At 36.1% G+C, this 24,797-nt stretch overlaps 1 protein-coding gene across 1 annotated transcript in view; it reads left to right on the forward strand.

The window, feature by feature from the left end:
- The window catches only part of LOC127851858 (dynein axonemal heavy chain 1-like), a 137,047-nt gene that overhangs the window by 15,017 nt on the left and 97,233 nt on the right, over window positions 1-24,797 (forward strand). Inside the window, 19 exon segments of the mRNA XM_052385815.1 lie at window positions 53-135; window positions 813-954; window positions 2,444-2,599; window positions 4,111-4,309; window positions 5,229-5,341; window positions 5,634-5,774; window positions 6,336-6,548; window positions 7,808-7,972; window positions 8,331-8,558; window positions 11,113-11,295; window positions 11,617-11,921; window positions 12,518-12,722; window positions 13,639-13,736; window positions 14,977-15,082; window positions 21,693-21,806; window positions 22,916-23,065; window positions 23,637-23,723; window positions 24,015-24,121; window positions 24,631-24,710. Of these exon segments, the coding sequence (XP_052241775.1) occupies window positions 53-135; window positions 813-954; window positions 2,444-2,599; window positions 4,111-4,309; window positions 5,229-5,341; window positions 5,634-5,774; window positions 6,336-6,548; window positions 7,808-7,972; window positions 8,331-8,558; window positions 11,113-11,295; window positions 11,617-11,921; window positions 12,518-12,722; window positions 13,639-13,736; window positions 14,977-15,082; window positions 21,693-21,806; window positions 22,916-23,065; window positions 23,637-23,723; window positions 24,015-24,121; window positions 24,631-24,710 (2,875 nt within the window).

A 24,797-nucleotide genomic window follows, 5' to 3' on the forward strand; every position in this document is an offset into this window, starting at 1 on the left:
ATTTATGGAGGATAAGTAAAGAAAAGTAAGGCCATGTCCACTTTGTTCACAGGACCTTATTGACCATGCAATGGAGGATTATGAACTGATTGAAGATTTCTACTACAACCTGTCAACTGAGGACTTCAACCTTAAGTAAGACTTTGTAGTCTTATATTAAGATTCTTGAATTTTATCTTCTGTTTATGCATAGAATTTCTTACGTACATGTACCATGAAGTGTACATTTCTTGACAAATAACACAAAAATGTCAAAAAATGAATTAGCAGAGGCAATCAACTGATGTTCCTAATCATAACAAAAATGTATTACAGAACATACAAACAGTTAAATTTTCATGTTTATCTCACTCTAAAATACTGCGTAAATGTCAATCAGTAAATTGTAATTTAAGTCAAGATTCTTTCATGACAAGTAACCTATTAAAATAAAATTATAAGAGATAACTTAAAATATGAAACAAAACAGAAACTTTGAAAAGTGTCAGTTAACAGATACATGCTTGATATTTCAAGAATATGTTTATGTTATGTATTGGGCTGGAAAGGAAAATAACAGAATTGCATGCTTTTGAAAGCAGGAATTATACAAATAGTAAAACTTAACAAAAATCATGTCCTGTATTAGAAACAATCAGACAAATAACATAGACAAATTACTTGTGAAACAATGTTAATCAAAGCAAAATAAAACTGTTGGACTTAGCCATTACCGTTTTATTGGGGTGGGGGGTGTAAAACACAACTTTTTAACAGACAGAAATAGCAATAGTCTTACATATGGAAAAAACGAATGACACTGTGATCCACAGGTGGACGGCCATTGGGTGGCCCCACAAGATCGAGGTCCAGATGGAGCAGACGTACACACAGCTTACAGAGGACGAGGAGAGGTTCAGGAAACTGCAGACCTCGGACCAGGCTAACTTTAACGACCGTCTAGACACTCTACAGGTACTTGTGCACTGATAGGGTATTGTGTATGAGTCACGCTCAGGAGAAACTGGGTTAAATACATGTGCGTAAAGTGTTGTCCCAGATTAGCTTGTGCAGTCTGCAACAACACTCCCCGCATTTATGGTATTTAAAGGATGTCTTTTCTAAAGAAACAAACAGTGTATGCAGAAAGCATCGTCCCTGATTTTGAGATGACACTTTAAGCACATCAAATAGATTCCATTTTCCCAGAGCAAAGCTCATGTATTTTGTTTAACAGATGTTGTTTTTAGGTTATTGCATACTATATTGTATTATTGTATAGTTTATTGTTAATGCTGTCGTCCGTCAAATTAAACTTCTCCACTAGGGCCTGAAGATTTTATTTTAAGTGATGAATCTTAAGTTGATAGCGACATTCATTGTAACATAAAGGTATGTCAATTTTGGCTGGTGTATAAATTAAGACAAGGTTGTACTCGGGAGTTTAATCCCTTTTTATGTCCCCCACTATAGTAGTGGGGGACATATTGTTTTTGCCCTGTCTGTTGGTCTGTTGGTTGGTCTGTTGGTTGGTTGGTTTGCGCCATCTTTAACATTTGCAATTACTTTTGCAATATTGAAGATAGGAACTTGATATTTGGCATGCATATGTATCTCATGGAGCTGCACATTTTGAGAGGTGAAAGGTCAAGGTCATCCTTCAAGGTCAAAGGTCAAATATTTGGGTCAAAATCGCTCATTTAATATACACTTTTGCAGTATTTCAATATTCAAATAGCAACTTGATATTTGGCATGCATGTGTATCTCATGGAGCTGCACAATTTGAGTGGTGAAAGGTCAAGGTCATCCTTCAAGGTCAGATGTCAAATATATGTGGCCAAAATTGCTCATTTTATGAGTACTTTTGCAATATTGAAGATAGCAACTTGATATTTGGCATGCATGTGTATCTAATGGAGCTGCACATTTTGAGTGGTAAAAGGTCAAGGTCAAGGTCATCCTTCAAGGTCAGAGGTCAAATATATGTGGCCCAAATCGCTAATTTTATGAATACTTTTGCAATATTGAAGATAGCAACTTGATATTTGGCATGCATGTGTATCTCATGGAGCTGCACATTTTTAGTGGTGAAAGGTCAAGGTCAAGGTCATCCTTCAAGGTCAAATATATGGGTCAAAATTGCTCATGTAATGTCACTTCTGCAATATTGAAGCTAGCAATTTTGTATTTGAAATGCATGTGTATCTCATGGAGCTGCACATTTTGAGTGGTGAAGGGTCACGGTCAAGGTCATCCTACAAGGTCAAACATCATATAGGGGGACATTGTGTTTCACAAACACATCTTGTTTAGCAGTGTAAATACAATCTTAATCAGAAGGTATTAATTACTGGGCTTGCCAAGGAAATGGACTCAAGTATCGCATTTAGTTAAAAGTTTTGTAACAAATCACGCTTGAAACAAAATTGGACTGTCCTTAATGAGCGTCTATTTCCCCTCAGATGGTGGTAGCTGGCATGGCGGCCCACAGTGACATCTCCAAGGCCCATGAGATAGCCAATGAAGTGAGGAGGGTCACCAAGCAACTGAAGGAAGCTCAGGGATTGGCTGGCACTTACAACAACAGGGAGCGATTGTTTGGCATGCCAGTCACAAACGTGAGCAACTTGGTTGTATTATTTATTTAAAATCTATGGAATAAAAAAGCATCATATGAATTTGAGCTTTATATGATCAATTTTATATACACATATATTAGATTTTAATTTTTATAATGGGCTGTCTTTTGAAATTATGATGTTTTTAGTTATCTCAATTTGTTTCCATTAGCGGAGGGATATTGTTTTGGCGTTGTCCGTCCGTCCTTCGTCTTTTCGTCCGTATTTCCGTCCGTCCAGAGCCAATTCTTGGAAGTGCTTTGGCGGATTTCATTGAAACTTGGTATGAGTATATATATGGATAAGAGAATGATGCATGTCAAAGGGCATTGTAAACCATCTGTTAATAACTGAGTTATGGCCCTTTGTATATTGAAAAAATGGGTTTTTTGTGTGTCCGGAGCCATATCTTGGAAATGCTTTGGCGGATTTCATTTAAACTTGGTATGGGTATGTATATCAATTAAGAGGATGAGGCACGCTATATGGTAGTGTACACCATCTGTTAATAACAGAGTTGTGTCCCTTTGTATCATGAAAAAATGCTTTTTTGAGTGTCAAATATAACACTTTTGTGTCCAGAAGCATATTGGCGGGGGATATCAATTCAACGAATTTGCTTGTTAAAATTAAGCTCAATAGCCAGTTTAGAATAATAATTTTAAATCAATGCTTGACTTCTGCTGTCATCACTTATATTTGACATATTCTCACAACATTTATATCATTATTGACCCTCCCCGCCATAGGCGGAGGGATATTGTTTTGGCGTTGTCCGTCCGTCTGTCCATCTTTCCGTCCGTCTTTCTGTCCGTCCGTCCGGAGCCATATCTTGGAAGTGCTTTGGCAGATTTCATTGAAACTTGGTATGAGTATATATATGGATAAGAGAATGATGCATGTCAAATGGCATTGTAAACCATCTGTTAATAACGGAGTAATGGCCCTTTGTATATTGAAATAAATGTTTTTTTTGTGTGTCCAGAGCCATATCTTGGAAATGCTTTGGCGGATTTCATTTAAACTTGGTATGGGTATGTATATCAATAAGAGGATGAGGCACGCTATATGGTATTGTACACCATCTGTTAATAACGGAGTTATGACCCTTTTTATCTTGAAAAAATGCTTTTTTGAGTGTCAAATATAACACTTTTGTGTCCAGAAGCATATTGGTGGGGGATATCAATTCAACGAATTTGCTTGTTAAAATTTAGATTAATAGCCAGTTTAGAATAATAATTTTAAATCAATGCTTGACTTCTTCTGTCATCACTTATATTTGAGTTATTCTCACAACATTTATATCATTATTGACCCTTTTCTGCTACAAAGCTAAGTAAAAATGGCTAAATGCAGCCAGCATTAAACCAGAACAGGCTGTTCAGGAATTATGATTTTATTTGGGACTACAAACACATGGAAATCTTAGTGGTAAAGGGTTAAGACAGATTCCAGATTCCTTGCGATGTAACAAAGCCGATGGAAAAATTCATGTTTATTTGTTTTAGTACGACAAGCTGGGCAAGCTTGTGAAGGACTTTGAGCCATTCAGGAACCTCTGGGTGACTGCATCAGACTGGATCAGGTGGCATGAGTCGTGGATGAACGACCCCCTGACCTCCATCAACGCTGAGGAGCTGGAGAAGAACGTGAATGAGGCATACAAGATCATGCACAAGTCTGTGAAACTGTTCCAAGACATTCCTAGTATGTGTTGATTTGAATTCTTAGTTCTTTTTAAACCTTTATGGCTCAGATACACATTTAAACAGGTTTGCTGTCCCTCAGAAAATCTAATTAAGTTTAAGACCTTTCTTACTAGATTCAAGTGTTAACGGTTTAATTTCCATACCTAAGATAGTGATCAGTAGCAAATAGCATGAAGCCTGAACAGCATGTGAGTTACTGGCAGGCTGTTCTGGATGTATGCTGGTTGAATACAGCCATTTTAAATATGCCCCTGAGCTGGAAATGGTTTAAGATGGTTATTTAAGCTCAGTTGAATTACTATTTAGAAATTTATAAATTACCCACTTGTCAATTTAGAAATAAATAAGGCAATGTAAAGGGATGTTGGAATTTAAATTTGTCACCACTATGCAATTGATTATAATCTCATTTTTTGACAGATGACAAAAGGCAGTTGTCTTAGCGTCACTAAATAAACTTGTTTGTATTCAGCACTAACCAATATATAAATAGACAACAGCTGTGGCATTATGGATATTGTGTCCACTTTGTGACTAGGATGTCCCCAGATCATCAGTCTCATTATCTTTCCAAATACACACAGTTCTGATGTTCTACCCAAGAAAGAGACTTGAGAGTGTCAGTAGACCCGGGGCTTTATATGATAAAACAAACACTGACCAAGTATTGTCAAAGTGAGCTTTGCTCTGGGAAAACAGAGCTTAATTCATGTGCTGAAAGTGTCATCCCAGATTAGCCTGTGCTGTCCATGCAGGCTTATAAGGGATGACACTTTTTGTTAAACTTGATTTTTAGTAAAAATTCATTGAAACAAAAAATACAATAAAAGTGGGGACTGTACAGTCTTATCTGGGATAACACTTTATGCAAATGCATTAAACCCTGTTTTCCCATAGCAGGCTGATATGTTTTGCAGGTGTGCAGCTGATTGCCCAGGAGGTGAAGGGCAAGATTGAAGAGTTCAAGCCGTTCATCCCTCTCATTCAGGGCCTCAGGAACCCTGGCATGAGGAGCAGGCATTGGGACCAGGTGAGCTTGACATGGATACACTCGGGGTTAAACATATTTTTGTTTTTTCTTCTGTATTTGTTTTCTTTGATAAAAAAGAAAGATTTCATTATCTATTTTCTCAGTTTCCAGTGGGATCGGCATATTTAAAAGGGTACACATGACATTTTCCTTATTTCTTCAAATTCTTTAGTATTGGGCAATTGAATGGGGTGGATGATCTGTAATCCATTGTTGCCATCTGTTTGAAGACATTTTCATACAAACTTATTGGTTTTTAATTAACACATTGTCCAAAATTTCTTCCTTACAGCTGTCAGCAGAGCTCGGTTTCACAGTGGTCCCAAAGGCCAACTTGACTTTCAGCAAATGTCTGGAAATGAATCTCAACGACCACATCCAGACCATCGCCAAAGTGGCTGAGGTGGCCGGCAAGGAGTACTCCATTGAACAGGTACAGTCTACTATACAGTTTTCAGTTTTTGAAACAGTGAATTGCCAGATTTTAATCACTGATATTTTTCTATAAACCAAAGCAAAGCATTACATGAATCATCAATATTGATCAAATAGACTCCTATTTACGCCCAAACCTTGCAATGTATCTCTATAGGCCCATGAACACTCTCAATTTTTAGAGCCACTCAGAAGTTGAGCCTAGTATTGGGATTCTCAAATCCCAGCAACAATAATTTTTTCGTACTCTTCTGCAAAATGAGGGTTACATCAGATTCAAAACTGGAAAAATCTGGTCACAATAACTTCAGCAGGATGATCAATGCTTATGTGTAAAGTTTTGTCCCAGATAAGCCTGTGCAGTCTTCACAGGTTGATCAGGAATAACACTTTTTGATTTTTTTAGTATTTTTCATATAAAGGAAATTTCTTCTTAGCACAAATCCAGATAAAGTAGAAAGTATTGTCCATTATAAGCCTGTGCAGAATGCACGGGCTAATCTGGGAAAACACTTTTCACACATGCATTAAGCCCAGTTTTCCCATATTGTTCCTATAGGCCTTGGACAAGATGGAGAGGGAGTGGGAGCCAGTGCAGTTTGAGATCATCTCCTACAAGGAGACAGGCACGTTCATCCTGCGGTCCTCTGAAGACACGTCCCAGCTGCTGGACGACCACATCGTCATGACGCAGAGCATGTCCTTCTCACCCTACAAGAAACCCTTTGAGGAGCGAATCAACAACTGGGAGAACAAACTCACTACCACACAGGTAAAATTTTTAATAAAAAACTAGCTTTTAAGTTTAAAAAAATCTTATATTAAATTTACATTTGTATTTATTTATTTTTTAAATTGTAAATTTTTTAAAACAAGTGTTTTATAAAACTATTTAAAATATGCAACTCATACCTCACCCTTGAACAGCTTTACCTTCAACAATTGCAATAGCTGTTCTCTCTCCCTTGGTGAACAGCTTCAACCATATAAATTACCAGCAACCTTTATAATTACTGTGTTGGAAAGGTGGTTAAACTGCATGTGGGTAAAGTGTCGTCCCAGATTAGCCTCTGCAGTTTGCAGGGACACAACTTTTTACTTGTATTGAATTTTTAGTTTCAAAGAAGTCTCTTCTAAACATAAATCCATTCTAGGCAGAAAGTGTTGCCCCTGCAGACTGAACAGGCTGATCTGGGTCCACTGTTTATGCACATACATTAAACTGCAAGGGAGCATTTGTCTACCTAGAACTTAATACTAAACTTTTTTTAGCTCACCTGTCAGGAAGTGACATGGTAAGCTTATGTGACCGTGTGATGTCCAGCGTCCGTATGTGTGTGCGTGCGTCCGTCAACAATTTGTTTGTGTAGACAGTAAAGGTTACAGTTTTCATCCAATCTTTATGAAATTTGGTCAGAATGTTTATCTTGATGAAATTTGGGTTGGGATTGTATTTGGGTCATCTGGGGTCAAAAACTAGGTCACTAGGTCAAAAACTAGGTCACATAATAGGTCAAATATTAGAAAAACCTTGTGTAGACAATAGAGGTCGCAGTTTTCATCCAATCTTTATAAAATTTGATCAGAATGTTTATCTTGATGAAATCTGGGTTGGGATTGTATTTGGGTCACCTGGGGTCAAAAAATAGGTCACTAGGTCAAATAATAGAAAAACCTTGTGTAGACAATAGAGGTCACAGTTTTCATCTAATCTTTATGAAATTTGGTCAGAATGTTTATCTTGATGAAATCTGGGTTGGGATTGTATTTGGTTAGTCAGGTGAGTGATTCAGAGCCATCATGGCCCTCTTTTAGGTGGTTGTGGCAGAATGAACATTGTGGCCGATAAGCAACCAGGTCACAGGTTCAATCCCATATATAGAAGCCCTCTTTAGATCTCCCCAAAAGTACTGCTTATACCTAGGAAACAGTCTAAAGAGCTTTTAAAAAAGCCTAATTTTGATACATTTGCGTCTAAATAAAAAGAAGTTTCAAGTAACCATCGTTATAACTGTTTTTTTTCTCCTGCAGGATGTGTTGGATGAGTGGTTGAACTGCCAGCGGGCATGGCTCTATCTGGAGCCTATCTTCAGCTCAGAGGACATCAACCGCCAGCTGCCGGTGGAGAGCAAGCGCTACGCCACCATGGAGAGAATGTGGCGCAAGATCATGAAGAACGCCAAGGAGAACCCACAGGTAAGACTTACTTATATGGCGCTGTATGCACAAAACATCTTAAGTACCTTCAGTGATTTTAGCAAATGTAAAAATTCAAGTATAAAATTCCATGTTGGGGGTGGATATAAATATATACTGTCAGAGGTCCATAATGGAAATTGTACAATGTGTACAAGTTTATTTTGTAACTGAAGTCTAGACTGATTTGTGAATAAATTTCTGAACACTTGATCTGTTAAAGTTTTTTTTGCAAAATCAAGATTTTTTGTTTGATGCACATAAAATCAATTTTTTATAATAACTTAATAATTTAAATTTGTATCAAAAACTTACAGCAAGAACAGTACACAACATTTAACTGTGATTCCATTCCCAGGTTATCTCCCTTTGCCCTGACAACCGTCTCCTTGACAACCTGAAGGAGTGCAACAAGCTGCTGGAGCAGGTGCAGAAGGGGCTCAGTGAGTACCTTGAGACCAAGAGGAACGCCTTCCCAAGGTTTTACTTCCTGTCCGATGACGAGCTGCTCGAGATTCTTTCACAGACCAAGGATCCCACCGCTGTCCAGCCACATTTGAGAAAGTGCTTTGAAAACATTGCCAAGGTGTGTTTTATGCACATAGTTATATTTTTATGCCCCTGAATCGAATGATCGGGGATATATTGTTTTTGGCCTGTCTGTCTGTCATTCTGTCCCAAATCTTTAACCTTGGTTAAACTTTTGCAATAACTTTAGCAACTTGATATTTGGCATGCATGTGTATCTCGTTGAGCTGTACATTTTGAGTGGTGAAAGGTCAAGGTCATCCTTTGAAGTCAAATGTCAAATATATGGCTTCCAAAACTTTAACCGTGGTTAAACTTTTGCACTAACTTTTGCAATATTGAAGATAGCAACTTGATATTGGCATGCATGTGTATCTCATGGAGCTGCACATTTTGAGTGGTGAAAAGTTAAGGTCATCCTTCAAGGTCAAAGGTCAAATATATGGCTTCAAAGCGGCGCAATAGGGGGCATTGTTGTTTCTGACAAACACATCTCTTGTTTTTTAATTATTTCCCCTTTTTATATAATTTTAAAGTAAATTTTTGTCCAGAGCATAACTCTAAATCTATTGAAGGGATTTACTTGAAACTTAAAATATAAACAGATGGCAACTAGGAGAAGTGCAGTGACCAAGAACCACAACTCTATCTACCTTAGTTTTTGAATTATCTCCCCTTTTATATAATTTTAAAGTACATTTTTGTCCGGAGCATAACTCTAAATCTGCTGGAGAGATTTACTTGAAACTTAAAATATAAACAGATGGCAAGTAGGAAAAGTGCAGTGACTAAGAACCATAACTCTATCTACCTTAGTTTTTGAATTATCTCCCCTTTTATGTAACTTTAAAGTAAATTTTTGTCCGGAGCATAACTCTAAATCTATTGAAGGAATTTACTTGAAACTTGAAATATAAACAGATGGCAACTAGGAAAAGTGCAGTGAACAAGAACCACAACTCTATCTACCTTAGTTTTTGAATTATCTCCCCTTTTATATAATTTTTAAGTAAATTTTTGTCCGGAGAATAACTCTAAATCTACTGAAGGGATTTACTTGAAACTTGAAATATAAACATATTGCAAGTAGGAAAAGTGCAGTGACTAAGAACCATAACTCTATCTACCTTAGTTTTTGAATTATCTCCCCTTTTATATAACTTTAAAGTAATTTTTGTCCGGAGCATAACTCTAAATATACTAAAGGGATTTACTTGGAACTTGAAATATAAACAGATGGCAACTAGGAGAAGTGCAATGACCAAGAGCCACAACTCTATCTACCTTAGTTTTTGAATTATCTCCCCGTTTATATAATTTTAAAGTAAATTTTGTCTGGAGCATAACTCTAAATGTACTGAAGGGATTTACTTGAAGCTTGAAATATAAACAAATGGCAACTAGGAGAAGTGCAGTGACCAAGAACCACAACTCTATCTACCTTAGTTTTTGAATTATCTCCCCTTTTATATAATTTTAAAGTAAATTTTTGTCCGGAGCATAACTCTAAATCTACTGAAGGGATTTACTTGAAACTTGAAATATAAACAGATGGCAAGTAGGAAAAGTGCAGTGACTAAGAACCATAGCTCTATCTACCTTAGTTTTTGAATTATTTCCCCTTTTATATAACTTTAAAGTAAATTTTTGTCCGGAGCATAACTCTAAATCTACTGAAGGGATTTGCTTGAAACTTGAAATATAAACAGATGGCAAGTAGGAAAAGTGCAGTGACTAAGAACCATAACTCTATCTACCTTAGTTTTTTAATTATCTCCCCTTTTATATAACTTTAAAGACAATTTTTGTCCGGAGCATAACTCTAAATCTACTTAAGGGATTTACTTGAAACATGAAATATAAACAGATGGCAACTAGGAGAAGTTCAGTGACCAAGAACCATAACTCTATCTACCTTAGTTTTTGAATTATCTCCCTTTTTGTATAATTTTAAAGTAAATTTTTGTCCAGAGCATATTACTCTAAATCTACTGAAGGGATTTACTTGAAACTTGAAACTTAAACAGATGGCAAGTAGGAGAAGTGCAGTGACTAAGAACCATAACTCTATCTACCTTAGTGTTTGAATTATATCCCTTTATTTAATTTGAAAGTAAATTTTTGTCCGGAGCATAATGAATTATCTCCCTTTATTTGTTTTTACAAATATTATTTTACTCTCTAAAACAAATGTTAACATACAAGCAAACACCTTGCGGCGGGGATTTGGCACTACTGTGACAAGCTCTTGTATAATTTTGCTACTTGGTTTTTGCTGTGAAATTTTTACATTTGATTAGTAATTAAAAAAGTATGTGTAATTTAAATAAATTATGTCGTACTAGTATTTATTAAGCATTATATGCTAGCTTTTGGTGTTTTTTGTTTAAGATGCACATTTAATTTGTTGAAGATTATACAGTAACCAAAAAAGTGCATTCTCTGCATTTTTGAATCTGTGCCCTAGTTTACCATTAAGTATTTGTAACTTTGGATAAGGATTGAGTCAACAAATAGATTGCTTCAAGAGTATGTATCATGCTAGAGACCTGTTTTCCCAGAACAAGGCACATTTGAACCTGTATTCATTTTTGCCCTTCTCTCCAATTCAGCTGCGTTTCGAGGAGGACCTCCAGATGTCTCGTATGTACTCAGGTGAGGGAGAGGAGGTTGAGTTCCGGGGCAAGAAGCTCTACCCAACAGGTAACGTTGAGGACTGGATGCTGGAGATTGAGGCGAGCATGAAGGAGAGTCTGCGAGTGATCATCAAGGAGAGCCTTGGAGACTATAAGACGGTACTTAAGATTAAACACAAGAATACAGCCTTTTTGCCTGAATCACAAACATGTTTGGCAGACTTCTTATTTGATGATTTCAACCACTATTGTTGTACATATCACCAAATTTAGCAGTTTATAACATTCAAAATCATATAAAAATCAGAATCTTAAAATTCTTAATCAATAAATACACAATTCATAAGAAGTTCAGTATTTCAAAATTTACAGATTCGTGAAATTCTGCATCTCTGAAAAAATTTTTTTTATAAATTGTTGTTAATATTGTAAGCTTTCCTACTGTTGTCCCATGTAATCACTTCACTGTGTACACTTCAGACTCCAAGGACTGCCTGGGTGTTGAAATGGCCAGGCCAGGTCGTGCTGGCAGGTTGTTCCGCCTACTGGGCCACAGGGGTCACGGAAGCCCTGGAGAAGAAAAACCTCCCAGAATTTTTCAAGACTACAATCCTGCCCCAGCTGGACGACCTGAGGTCCCTGGTGAACCAGAAGATCTCCAAGATTGGTCGCATGACGCTGTCTGCGCTGATTGTAATCGAGGTGCACGCTCGTGATGTGATCATTAAGATGCTGGATAATAACGTGGAAAATGTCAACGATTTTGAGTGGATCAGTCAGCTGAGGTGAGCTTATATGAGCCGCGTTCTGAGAAAACTGGGCATAATGCATGTCCGCACAGGCTAATCAGGGACGACACTTTCTGCCTAAACTTGATTTTCGGCAAGGAGGGACTTCCTTGACACTAAAAATACCATAAAAGTGGAAAGTGTCGTCCCTGATTAGCCTGTGCGGACTGCACAGGCTAATCTGGGACGACACTTTACGCACATGCATTAAGCCCAATTTTCTCAGAACAAGACACATATCATGAGTTTCAGATTTGAACCTCAATCTGGAAAAACAGGGCTTAATTCATGTATGCAATATGCACAGGCAAATCATAGCAACACTTTACGCTTTTATTGTATTTTTCCTTTAGCCAAAATCCAGTTTAGGCAGAAAGTCTCATCCCTGATTAGCCTGTGTGGACTGCACAGGTTAATCTGGGACAACACTTACGTACATGCATCAAACCCAATTTATACCAGAACGAGGCACATATAATGATTTTTATATTTATAATGAATTTTATACATTTATGATAAAAAATCTTTAAAAAAAAAAAGTTTCAAACATGTCCATGGTAATAACTATCATCAAAATGCAACTATCAAAACAGGTACTACTGGCACTCCGAAAACCTCTGGATCCGAGCTGTGAATGCAGAATTCCCATATGGCTATGAGTACCTAGGGAACACCATGAGACTGGTCATCACGCCGCTGACCGACAGGTGCTACCTCACCCTGACCGGTGCCCTGCATCTCAAGTTTGGTGGCGCCCCTGCCGGGCCTGCAGGAACCGGAAAGACTGAAACTACAAAGGTACTGTCTTAAGAGAAAAAATGCATGGCTTTTCTTCTTATTTTTATTCTGTACTTGGGGAGTGTACTCATGATCTGGTTTAAACAAAGTTATTTTATTGGAATTGTATTGGGTTTTGCTGGTAGGTACACAATTGTTAAATAACTATTAGTAATTTCATGCAGTTTGCATATGACAAAGTAAGGCTTTAAATATTTATTTGTTTGTACATTTATTATACATTTTCCCATCCAAAAAGGTTGATAAGTTGGTTTGCAGTATAATAAAAACAATATCCTAATGTTAATGGTATTAATGTTGCATTTTGGATTTGCAGTCATTAAAATTTGCACTTGCTGATTCAACAATTTTGATAAAAACCTAATTAGGTTAACACACATTTCAATGATGAATGATGATTTCTGCTTGGCAGTTAAAATATTGCTAGAAATCTGATATTTGAAAGAAAACATTGAATAGGTACTCAATCTACGTAGAAAAACGATCATTTGCACATGTTTTATTTATTTATTTGACACATTAAATTGAATAGTCTATTAAAAATCCAACTTACAAGAGATTTACAACTGTGTTTGCTTTTTGTCCAAAGAAAACCTTTATGAGTCAAGTGTTTGTGCTTTGTTTGGAATAAAGCCTGGCAAAAATTTAAGTACAAATATGAATGTTGTATTTCTTTATTTTTTGTCATAATACTTTAGGTTATCTATTAAATATGCTGGACTCTTTGTTCTATTTAAATTGGGACCCAAATTCTGCTTTTTCTTTAATTTGTTTCTTAAGTTTAGAATTGTAAAAAAAAAATAGGGGCTGTAAAAAATAGTCAGGTACCAAGCCCCCACTGTCTATTTATTTTGAAAAAAAAACACATTTAGAAGACTGGATCTGTGTTTTGAAACAGTTAATATGAATGTATCAGGATCTGGCAAAGGCTATGGCCATTCAGTGTGTGGTGTTCAACTGCTCCGACCAGCTGGACTTCATGGCCATGGGCAAGTTCTTCAAAGGCTTGGCCAGGTAAGACATAGCAATTAGATGGGTGTCACGTTCATGCATGTTACCACTTGAGTGCCTCGATGTGCTACCGGATGAGAGCAATGTTGTCTCATATGGAACATTATGTGCCGTGCTCTGTGAAAAGGGGGTTTAATGAATGTACTTAAAGTAACGTCCCAGATTAGCCTGTGCAGTATGCACACGCTAATCAGGGTCCTGTCTGTCCGGCTGTCCGTCCGGCTGTCCGTCCGGCTGTCCGTCCGGCTGAAACTTTGTCCGGAGCATAACTCCAATCCAAAGTGCAGTGACTAAGAACCAAAACTCTATCTACCTTAGTGTTTGAATTACATCCCTTTATTTAATTTCAAGTAAATTTTTGTGCGGAGCATAATGAATTATCTCCCTTTATTTGTTTTTACAAATATTATTCTACTCTCTAAAACAAATGTTGTCATACAAGCAAACACATTTCTGATTTGGCACTACTGTGACAAGCTCTTGTTTTGTTTTGATTCAAGAAAGTATCTTTTTAGCAAAAATCAAGTTTAGATGGAAAGTGTTGTGCCTGATTAGCCTGTGCAGTCCACACAGGGACAGCACTTTATGCATATGAATTAAACCCCCTTTTCACAGAGCATGGCCCATATGTGTAATTGATAGCTGACATGAGCATGAGTTCTGACTGTGAGCTATGATCAGCACCCTTTGTCAGCCATCATGCATTTTTACTGTAGAGGATAAATTTCTAACCCAATCTTGATGAAACTTGTCATAATTTTTATGTCCATAATATCAAGGCAGAGTTTGAATTCGGGTCATGTGTTTTACCAGGTAAAATCTTTGAAAAATCTATGGGTGATATTAAAGACTCAATCTCAATGAAACTTGGTAATAATTTTTATTTTGCGTTATCAACGTCATATTCGAATATGGTCAAGACTTAGTGTGGTACAATACTAGGTCACCAGGTAGTCTTTGACAAATAGTGTATCTTGAACCTTTAAGAGCGCTTTAGAGCCATCATGGGTTTTATGTTTTTTAAAGAAAAAAATGTACTTACTATATTTATTTATTTGTGCAATATTATTCAAACACTTCTGATACCTTTTGAGTTACTGTTTATTTTATTGATTTTACTATCATTGTGATTACTTAGACACATTGAGATATGATTGATTGTGATGATGATGATGATGATGATGATGATGATGACGAGGACTATGATGGAAGTCTTAGATCTTTACTTATCTGTTGGTTACAGTGCTGGAGCATGGGCTTGTTTTGACGAGTTCAATCGTATCGATATTGAGGTGTTGTCGGTGGTAGCCCAACAAATTACCACCATTCAGAAGGCCCAACAACAGCGGGTGAGGCCCAGTGTGCACCCTGCTTGCATTACCATAGCAACCTATACTAACGCATAGCATTTTATATTAATCCTTAATTACCAATAGTTTTCATTAGCAACCCATGTCAAACCTTTGTAACCATGTAAACTTATATAGGTTTATTGACTGTTTCTTTCTTATATTAACCCATTATAACCCATATTAACCCTTAGGAAAACTAAACAAACATTATTATTACATGCCTATTTACATCATTAAATATGCTGATTTCATTTGTTTCTCCCAACTGTGCAATATTTTTTAGTTTTTTTTTGGCGTGTGTCCTTTTTATTCTCTTTTCACAGTCCAGGGCCCGTATTCACCAAACAATTTTTAGACTTAAGTCTAACAATAAAGAATATTCTTTAAATTGATATACCAGTATTCAATAATTGCTTGAATTTTGAGTAAAACTTGTTATTAAACACCTCTAGCTATGGCATTCTAAATGTAGAACAGTTTGTTAATGATGTAAGTACCAGTGGAGCATCTATTATCAGGGATCATATTTTCCCGCAAAATCAATCGGTCTGGATTTAAATTGGGAAAAAGTGTCCGAAAATTTTAATCCGAAATCATGAAAAAATACGTTAAATGTATACTATTGATTTTGCCATTCATGAAGGTGGTATAATAAATGTACAAGTTTAATTGCCTCAGGCACTTTTTTAAAAACGGAACATACGAATTTTCTCAATTGGTTTTATCATTTGCTATTTCATTGTTGTTTCGTCTGCTATTTTTTCTGACTTTTTTCATCGTTGTCAATATTATAAATCTGTGTAAGTCTATACCGATGTTTTAAATCATTTTCGACTCGATAATAGCTTACAAACATGCACTGAACAGAATAAATGTCTGTGCGTAGGTTGGTGTACGTTATAGTTTATTGTCGATTAACCCAAGGCCGATAGTTAAGATGCGTAGGGATTAAATCCGGAGTGCGAAGCACGAGTGATTTGAAACCACGCATCTTAACTTCCGGTCGTGGGTTATTCAACAACAAACAATAAAGTATACAAATTATTTCGATTCTAACACGATTATTACCAAAAATTTATACAATGTATATTATTTTTCTTGTGTACTATTTTATGTGACGTTCCGCCCATAAAAATAACTTTCGGCTGTTCTGTCGATCAGATCCGCGACTTTCATTCATTTATTGCCGGATTATAACGCTGGTGGAAAATGTATCGGCATGTTTTGTTTAGTTACAGCGCGTGCTTTCAGTGTATAAGGTCCGCCCACAATTATTGCAGAATATCCGATTTTCTTCTTTGTTTATATGAAAGTTTACTGTATCATGCATGAAATGCACAATTTCCACGAGGATAACATCGAGGTTTTCATCTCCGAAGTAGTGTGCAAGGTATAAGCTAGTGAAATTATCGATTGCTATTGACACGGGGTTATTTACGCATGACTAGGCCTAATACACAACCGCGCGAATCTTCGCTGCTTGGGCATACTCTGATACTAGTCGGCTGACGTGCAAAAAACTGGTCCAGACCGGTATAGAGACTGCAGCGAATGGTTTATCACACCTAATCGAGATAAGAATGTCATTAGGGTGTGTTACCATGTGCACTGTGTAATCGATTTCATGACATGGGAATTTTAGCAAACAGAATCGGACCGACTGTTAGGGATTTTCAATCGGTCTTTCATGACCCCAATCGGTCTAGGACCGACAAAACCGAAAAAAATATGATCCCTGTCTATTATATTCAAACACTGAATGCATTTTTCTTGGTTCCAAGTCTTTTCTTTATTCTTAAGTCTAAGAATGGGTTGGTGAATACGGGCCCAGGTTTAACCTAATATTTCTGATAAAAGTAAATGCTTACCCTATTTTTCGGCATTGACGTTGTAATTTATATTGAATGTCCATTATGCAAATGACTGTAACAATTTAATAAGTATATAATAAAAAGATTGTTTTACAACTTTCTGTACGAAACTGTGATGTATTTGTAATTGTACAAAGCTGGCATTCTCACATTGAACTTGCCTAAGGACATGTCCATTATGGTATGTTAGCTGTGTAAATGTCCAAATACTTCACCATATTGTACACATCACTGTTATATAATATAATAGAATCGCATACTCATCCATAGCTACACAAATATACCCATACTTATTTGAAGCATCTATTTTTACCCATAACAATCTGTACCCATTTTGTGTACTCATTAATCCTTAGTATTGCTCATGACATATAAACCAGACACTGAATTTGTTTAAACAAATTTAAATTTCAATATGATGACATATGTTTTTTATTAAACTAAGTTAAATTGATGAAGGAATAATTCTATTGAAAGCACTTGATTAATTAATTGGTTAAAATATGTTGTTGAAACACATGCTCAAACAAAATCATGTGTCACTTATGGAAACAAATAATGTACTACATGTCAGTGTAGTTCCCTGATGTCTGGTTAATGTGTTGTGAGTTATTTGCAGTAACAACAAAATAATTAGCACATTGTTGTTATATCTAGCTCATTCAATCAATATTAACCAATCATTTCCTATGCAATCTTGTTGATTGATTGCTTTTGTAAATAGTGCATTTTGAATGAGTTCAGTAAAAATGCTTTTGAAAGAATTAAAATACTGTGAAGATTAATTTGATTGGAAAAAAATCTGTGTCTGTCAAACAGAATGTAAAGATACCAAGTGCTTTCTCATGTTGCGTTTTTATAATGTATACACTGGAAGGACCTTCGAACACAGCACTTACATTTTTATGCCCCTCTTCGAAGAAGAAGGGGTATATTGTTTTGCTGGCTGTCTGTCGGTAGACCTGTCAGTAGACCAGTCTGAATGTTGGTAGACCATTTAGTTTCCGATCAATAACATCAACGAATTTACTGATTGGCTTGATACTTCACATGTGCATTGGCCTTGGACAGTAGATGACCCCTACAGAAATTGGGTCACTAAGTCAAAGATCAAGGTCACTATTACACTAAGTGTGAAAATTGTTTCGGATCAATAACAAGTTAACGAAATGACTGATTGGCTTGATACTTCACATGTGCATTGGCCTTGGACAGTAGATGACCTCTATTGAAATTGGGGTCACTAGGTCATAGGTCAAGGTCACTGATACACATTAAGACAATCGTTTCCAATCAATAACTCGTTAACTTATTCACGGATTGGCTTCATACTTCCCATGTGTATTGGCCTTGGACAGTAGATGACCCCTATAGAAATTGGGGTCACTAGGTCAAATGTCAAGGTCACTGTAACACTGAATGTGAAATTGTTCCCCATCAATGACTTGTCAACTGATTCAACAATTGGCTTGACTTCACACAGTAGATGACCTCTATTGAAATTGGGGTCAAAGGTCAAGGTCATGTTACACACTAAGTGTGAAATCGTTTCCGATCAATAACAAGTCAACTGATTCACCGATTGGCTTGATACTTCTCATGTGAAATTGGGGTCACTAGGTCAAAGGTCATGGTCACTAGCACAATAAGAGGGAAAAGCATTTCTGATCAATAACTGGTCAACAAATTGACTGATTGGCTTGATACTTCCCATGTGCATTAGCCTTAGACAAAGGTCAAGGTCCCTGTTACAATAAGTGTGAAAATTGTTTCCGATCAATAACTTATCAACGAATGGGCCTTTTGGTTTGATACTTCACATGCCCATTGGCCTTGGACAGTAGATGACCCTTATTGACATTTGGGTCACTAGTTCAAAGCCCTGTTTGGAGGGGCATATGTCTCCTACCGCAGAACACTTGTTTTTATAATTTCTATATTATTATTCAAAGGATTTCGTCCAAATTTGGATTTTGTCATGAATAAGCATTATCACTCACAGTCACAAAATGACACAATCTAAAACTATGTTTATTTTAAGTGAAAATCCTCAAACAGAAAATCTCAATCAAACATTCACTTCATTTTAAAAGTATAAGTAAGCATGCATTCCTACTTGCTCAGTAATACTTATGTCGATGAAAGATTGACCATAAAAATCTCATCGAGAACCCATTTTTTCAGCCGAATGCCAATTGAATGTTCATCCATTTACAAAAACTGTATGGGTTCAATATCATGTAGGCTACAAAGTGTTGCAGGTCTTATCTTTTCATCCATGTTCAACTGGTCACAAAAATGTTTTACAATTTTTTGGATGGGTCGTTTTGAAGAAAGATCAAGTGTTTGTTATGTGTGATATAACGCTTGTAATACAAGTATTGCATGTGCGGTACAAGCTAGTGTTCAACTACATTGCTGCTTTTACAATCAACCAGTCTGTAATTGTCTTATTGCACACACACACTTTTTAATCAAAAGTATGACAAATATGTTTTTCAAACATATTTTCCAATGAAAAGAATAATATGCAAAAGAAAATCAATATTATACACTTCCCTTTGCACATGCATCACAAGGAAAAATAAACCACCGATGGTATATGGTCCAGAACTTACAGACTATCATGGATGAATGATTTTGATGCAATTTAGATAAAATATTCTGAAACAACAATGTGCTAAATTTCAAGATGATATCTTAATTCGTTCTTTTAGAAACAAGAACTGTAAAAGTGTTGTAATAAAAGTGCTTTTGAGTTTTTTGTATGTTTTAGTATATTGTAGTATACTAGTGTTGTTTTGTTTAGTAGGTGTCTGCAGTAATCTCTTATATGCTAGAACATGTGTACGCTTAATACATCATGTATTCTGTTTAAATAGGTCAATGTCAAACATTGACCATGTTTGAGACATATTTAACCCACTCTCTTTTTTTCTTTGAATTGTGATTGAGCTTTAAAGTCTGTACACAAGTTATTTCACAGTTTTGGAAACCATAAAGGACCTTCATTTATGTAATAAAACTAATGTATGTTTATAGCTTTAAAAATTGTCTATGGCTAGAAAAGATTATTTTTCAATGATTTTTTTAGGAACTTTGTTAATTTGAAATATAAAAAACTTGCTCACTATCTTTCTCAAACAGCCTCCTTAATCAAAACAATCTTAATTAATTCAAGTTCATAATGTTAAGATTGTACTTCTAACACTAAAGTTCTGGAGCATGGGCATGCTTTGACGAGTTCAATCGTATAGACGTGGAGGTGTTGTCTGTAGTTGCTATGCAGATCATGCAGATCCATCGGGCACAAATACAGAGGGTAGCTGTTGACTGTTCATCACTGTTATGTTGTCACACATCAGTGACTTCTTGTTAATGAGGACAATTCTTATACTGTTCATCAATGTTACATTGTCACACTTCAGTGACTTCTTGTTAATGAGGAAAATTCTTAGACTGTTCATCACTGTTACGTTGTCACACTTCAGTGACGTCTTGTTCATTAGGAACATTTTTAGAGTGTTTATCACCATTTAATACAATGAGTATAAAATGTAATGCAACTATTTTTTTAAATCCATTAAAAAATGATTATTAAAAAAACTAACAAATTCTGCTTGTAACCAGTTAATCACTTATGTTCTTGCATGTATTTATCTTTTTTGTTATTTGTGTTGCTTTTAAGTTACTAGTTCTTGTTCTTTATTATTAAAATTTGTCATTAATTCTCTTGTAACTGTATTCTGAATATATATGCTGAAATATTTATCATATTTACTTGCTTAACAAGTTATTTCCAAAAATCTTATTGTCTGATAGCAAGAGTAATTTGTTCATATAAATTGTAAAATCTTTTTTTCCCAGACTCCTAATATTTAATTGACTGCCTTGTCAAGAATATATAAGTTACTTGGGTTTTCAAGACATGTAACAGGTTGACATGAAAATAATCCAGTCTCTGAGGAAAACGGGCTTCATGCATGTGTGTTAACTCTTTCAGTGCTGGAACCGAATTTTGAAGGCCTTTGCAAACAGTTTGGATCCAGATGAGACGCCACAGAACGTGGCGTCTCATCAGGATCCAAACTGTTTGCTATTCTGATAGTATTCTTTGAAAAAAAATCAAAGAAAATGCTTATTATAGAAATTCAGCAGACGACATTTTAGCAGACGACAAATTTCCCAGCATGCATGTGTGTTAAGTATCCTCTGAGATTTGTCTGTGCAGTCTACATTTGCTAAGCTGGGAAAACACTTTCTGCCCAGGCTCAATTTCTGTTTAGAACAGACTTTTGTGTAAACACACAATTCCATAACAGCCATATGTGTTGCCTGTAATAAGCCTGTGTGGACTGCACAGGCTAATCAGGTACAATACTTAATTCACATGCATTTAGCCTGTTTTTTTCCCCAGAGCATGGCTGAAGTGTACTTGTCCAACAGATAACCAATACTGGACTATTCACATATAGGAGTTCCAATGTTCTTTACTTGTCTGCACAAGCTAATCAGGAACGACCCTTTCACCTAAGCTAGATTTTCCCTAAAAAGAGAATTCATTGAAAAGAAAAGAAAGTAAGCAGAAAGTGCTGTGCCTGAATAGTCTGCACAGGCTTATATGGAACAACTCTTTAAGGACATGCATTAAGCCCCATTTTCCCATAACAGGCTCCAATCAAATAAGTAGAGAGTGTGCATGTTTAATTCACATGAACTTCTATCTGGGTTGGCAGGTTGACAGGTTCGTGTTTGAGGGTGTGGAGCTGCCACTGAAGGCGTCCTGTGCCGTCTTCATCACCATGAACCCTGGCTATGCAGGCAGAACTGAACTGCCGGACAACTTGAAGGTAAACAACTTGATCAAATGAAAGATGGTGGTACTTTTATGCACAGTTTTGTTTAATGTTGACTTACAATAACAACTGATTTACAGAAACTCATATATGTCTCCCTATCATGTGTTACTGCATGATATGCTGGTTATTTTTCTCTCCGCTAAAAACTAAAAGACTATAAATTTTCAGAATTCTTTCTTTTATCATAATCCTGTGTAAACAATCTATACTTTTTCAAAATTTGACCAATTTCAAAAATTGTTTATGACTGAAAAATAATTGGAAGATCAATTATACCACTCCTCTGTGTAGTTATACATTTTTTAGTTGTGATTGTTCCACTTTTAGGTTCTTTTCCAGCCATGTCATGGCCATGATAGGCCAGACGATGCTGTAATTGCTATTGTATCACTCATTTTATTCTTCATTCCACCCAGTAATTATACTAGCACTAGACCAGAGGGGGTAATCACGTGATAGTAAAGATGGCGACGTCCATACCGAGACAGTCATTTTTCGAAGTTTTATACCCTTCATAACTTCTGTTTGTTGTTTAAAAGACGCTATCTTTCCAGCCACATCAGTAAAAAGGTGATAAGCGTTTATTTCGTATTTAAATTCGCTTTATATCTTGACTTTACTCCCCTCAAATTTTCTTAGTGGAGCCCTAATTAGGTCATCCTGCTAAGAAATTTTGCACGGAGTCAAGTCGAGATATAGAGCGAATATTACTACAAAATAAATGTCAGTAAATTTCTTCTTAATGTGGCTGGAAAGTGAGCAGAATTAAAGATAATAATACAAGTAATAAAGGGTACTTAACGACGAAAAATACCTGCCTCGGCATGGACGTCGCCATCTTGTTTGTCACGTGATTACCCCCTTTGTAGACTATGCTGTCATTAATTTTTCAGGCTCTCTTCTGGCCATGATAAGTCTATACTAGCTCTTATTGCTTTTGTGTCACTCTTATTTTTAGGCTCTGTCTCACTAGTTGCCTTGATGCTTCCAGTCTATGGTCCAATTGATGTTGTGTCACTCTTATTTTAGGCTCTGTCTCACCAGTTGCCATGATGCTTCCAGTCTATGGTCCAATTGATGTTGTGTCACTCTTATTTTAGGCTCTGTTCCGTCCAGTGGCAATGATGGTGCCAGACTATGCTCTTATTGCTGAGATCAGTTTGTTCTCGTTTGGCTTCTCCAATGCAAAGAACCTCTCCAAGAAGATTGTCTCAACTTTCAAGCTTTCCTCCGAGCAACTTAGCACACAGGTGAATTTTGTTAATTAATTATTAAATAATTATCATTTACACAGTCAATTTCAAATAAGTTTGAAGACGTAAATGATAGGTAAAAGAAACATAACTAAGGTATTAATATTATTACTTACCTGTGATTTGTTTTTGTACATTTCTACATTTTATGTGTTCTAGTTGTTTACTGTTTTTCTTTGTAGCTACTGAATTTTAAACAAAAAAAAGCTATAAATTTTAAATAAAATAATTTGTTTTATAATTGTTTTTGCATATGTTAGTACTAATAAAGTCAGCTTTAGATAAAGTTGATGAATACTAAGACTTAACCCTTTGCATGCTGGGAAATTTGTCGTCTGCTTAAATGTCGTCTGCAGAATTTCTAAAATTAGCATTTTCTTCGATTTTTTTCAAAGAATACTATCATAATAGCAAACAGTTTGGATCCTGATGAGACGCCACGTTTTGTGGCGTCTCATCTGGATCCAAACTGTTTGCAAAGGCCTTTAAAATTCAGCTCCAGCGCTTTAAGGGTTAAAATGTGTTGACTTTTCATAGTGATAAAGTGCCATTGATTTCTATACCACAGGACCACTATGACTTTGGCATGCGTGCTGTGAAGTCTGTCATCTCAGCTGCTGGAAACCTCAAGAGACAGTTCAATGACATGGATGAGGTAATTGTCATGTGCACAATGTATGAATAAATTGTACAGACAGATTTGAAATTTATATATTGTTGGGATGTTATCTTGATGTTTTTGTACAATTCATAACATTTATATTCATTTGAATACCAAAGAAATCTAAATATGAAAAATGTAAAAACAACCAATTTGTATTATAATTATTTTTGGTACAAGTTTTTTTGCCATATACATTTTCCAGAATAATTATATATATGTATTTATTCACCTGCTTATTAATGCACAATCTAACTGTATACATGTATTACTTATGGTCTGCAGGACCTGATAGTATTGAGGGCCATTAGAGACGTCAATGTGCCCAAGTTCCTTGTGGACGACTTGAAACTCTTTAAAGGCATTGTATCAGATCTCTTCCCCAACATCAAGTAAGTGAATCAGTTGTTTTAGTGAGCCACAAACTGGGAAAACTGGGCTTAATGCATTAGATGTTGTTTTTTTGTTGGACATGAGGACAATTTTAATCAGAAATGTCCGAGATCTGAAGACTTTTGCATGGGTTGTGGGCATATCCATGCCCCAAAGACACATGTCTTGTTTCAATCAGTTTAAAAAAATCATCAGTCTACATTACATATGAGCTGTACTCTGGGAGAACGAGACTTAATGGCTGTGTTTTATAAATTGTCTTCACAGATTAGCCTGCGCAGTATACACAGGCTATTCAGGGAAGACACTTTCCGCTTTAATGGAATTTTATTTTGTTTAAAGGAAGACTCTTCTAAACAAAAATCAAGGTTAGGTGGAGATTGTTGTCCTTGATAAGCCTGTGCACACTGCACAGGCTAATCTTGAAAGACACTACGCAAATGCATATTCAGAGTGTGTTCAACCTGTGTTGTATAAATTATCTCATGTCATGGCCTTACTGTTCCAGAGAGCAGCCCATTGACTATGGGACATTGGATGTTTCTCTCAGAAAGAGCTGTACCAAACTTGGGATCAAGGATGTGGAAGGTATTATAGTGGACGTATTGTAAAATAAGGTTAATAATTTGATCAAAGGAATTTCGTTGGGAATTGAGAACCTATGCTAACGTTTGC

The sequence above is a fragment of the Dreissena polymorpha genome, chromosome 11 (assembly GCF_020536995.1).
Source record: "Dreissena polymorpha isolate Duluth1 chromosome 11, UMN_Dpol_1.0, whole genome shotgun sequence".
In the NCBI taxonomy this organism is placed as follows: domain Eukaryota; kingdom Metazoa; phylum Mollusca; class Bivalvia; order Myida; family Dreissenidae; genus Dreissena; species Dreissena polymorpha.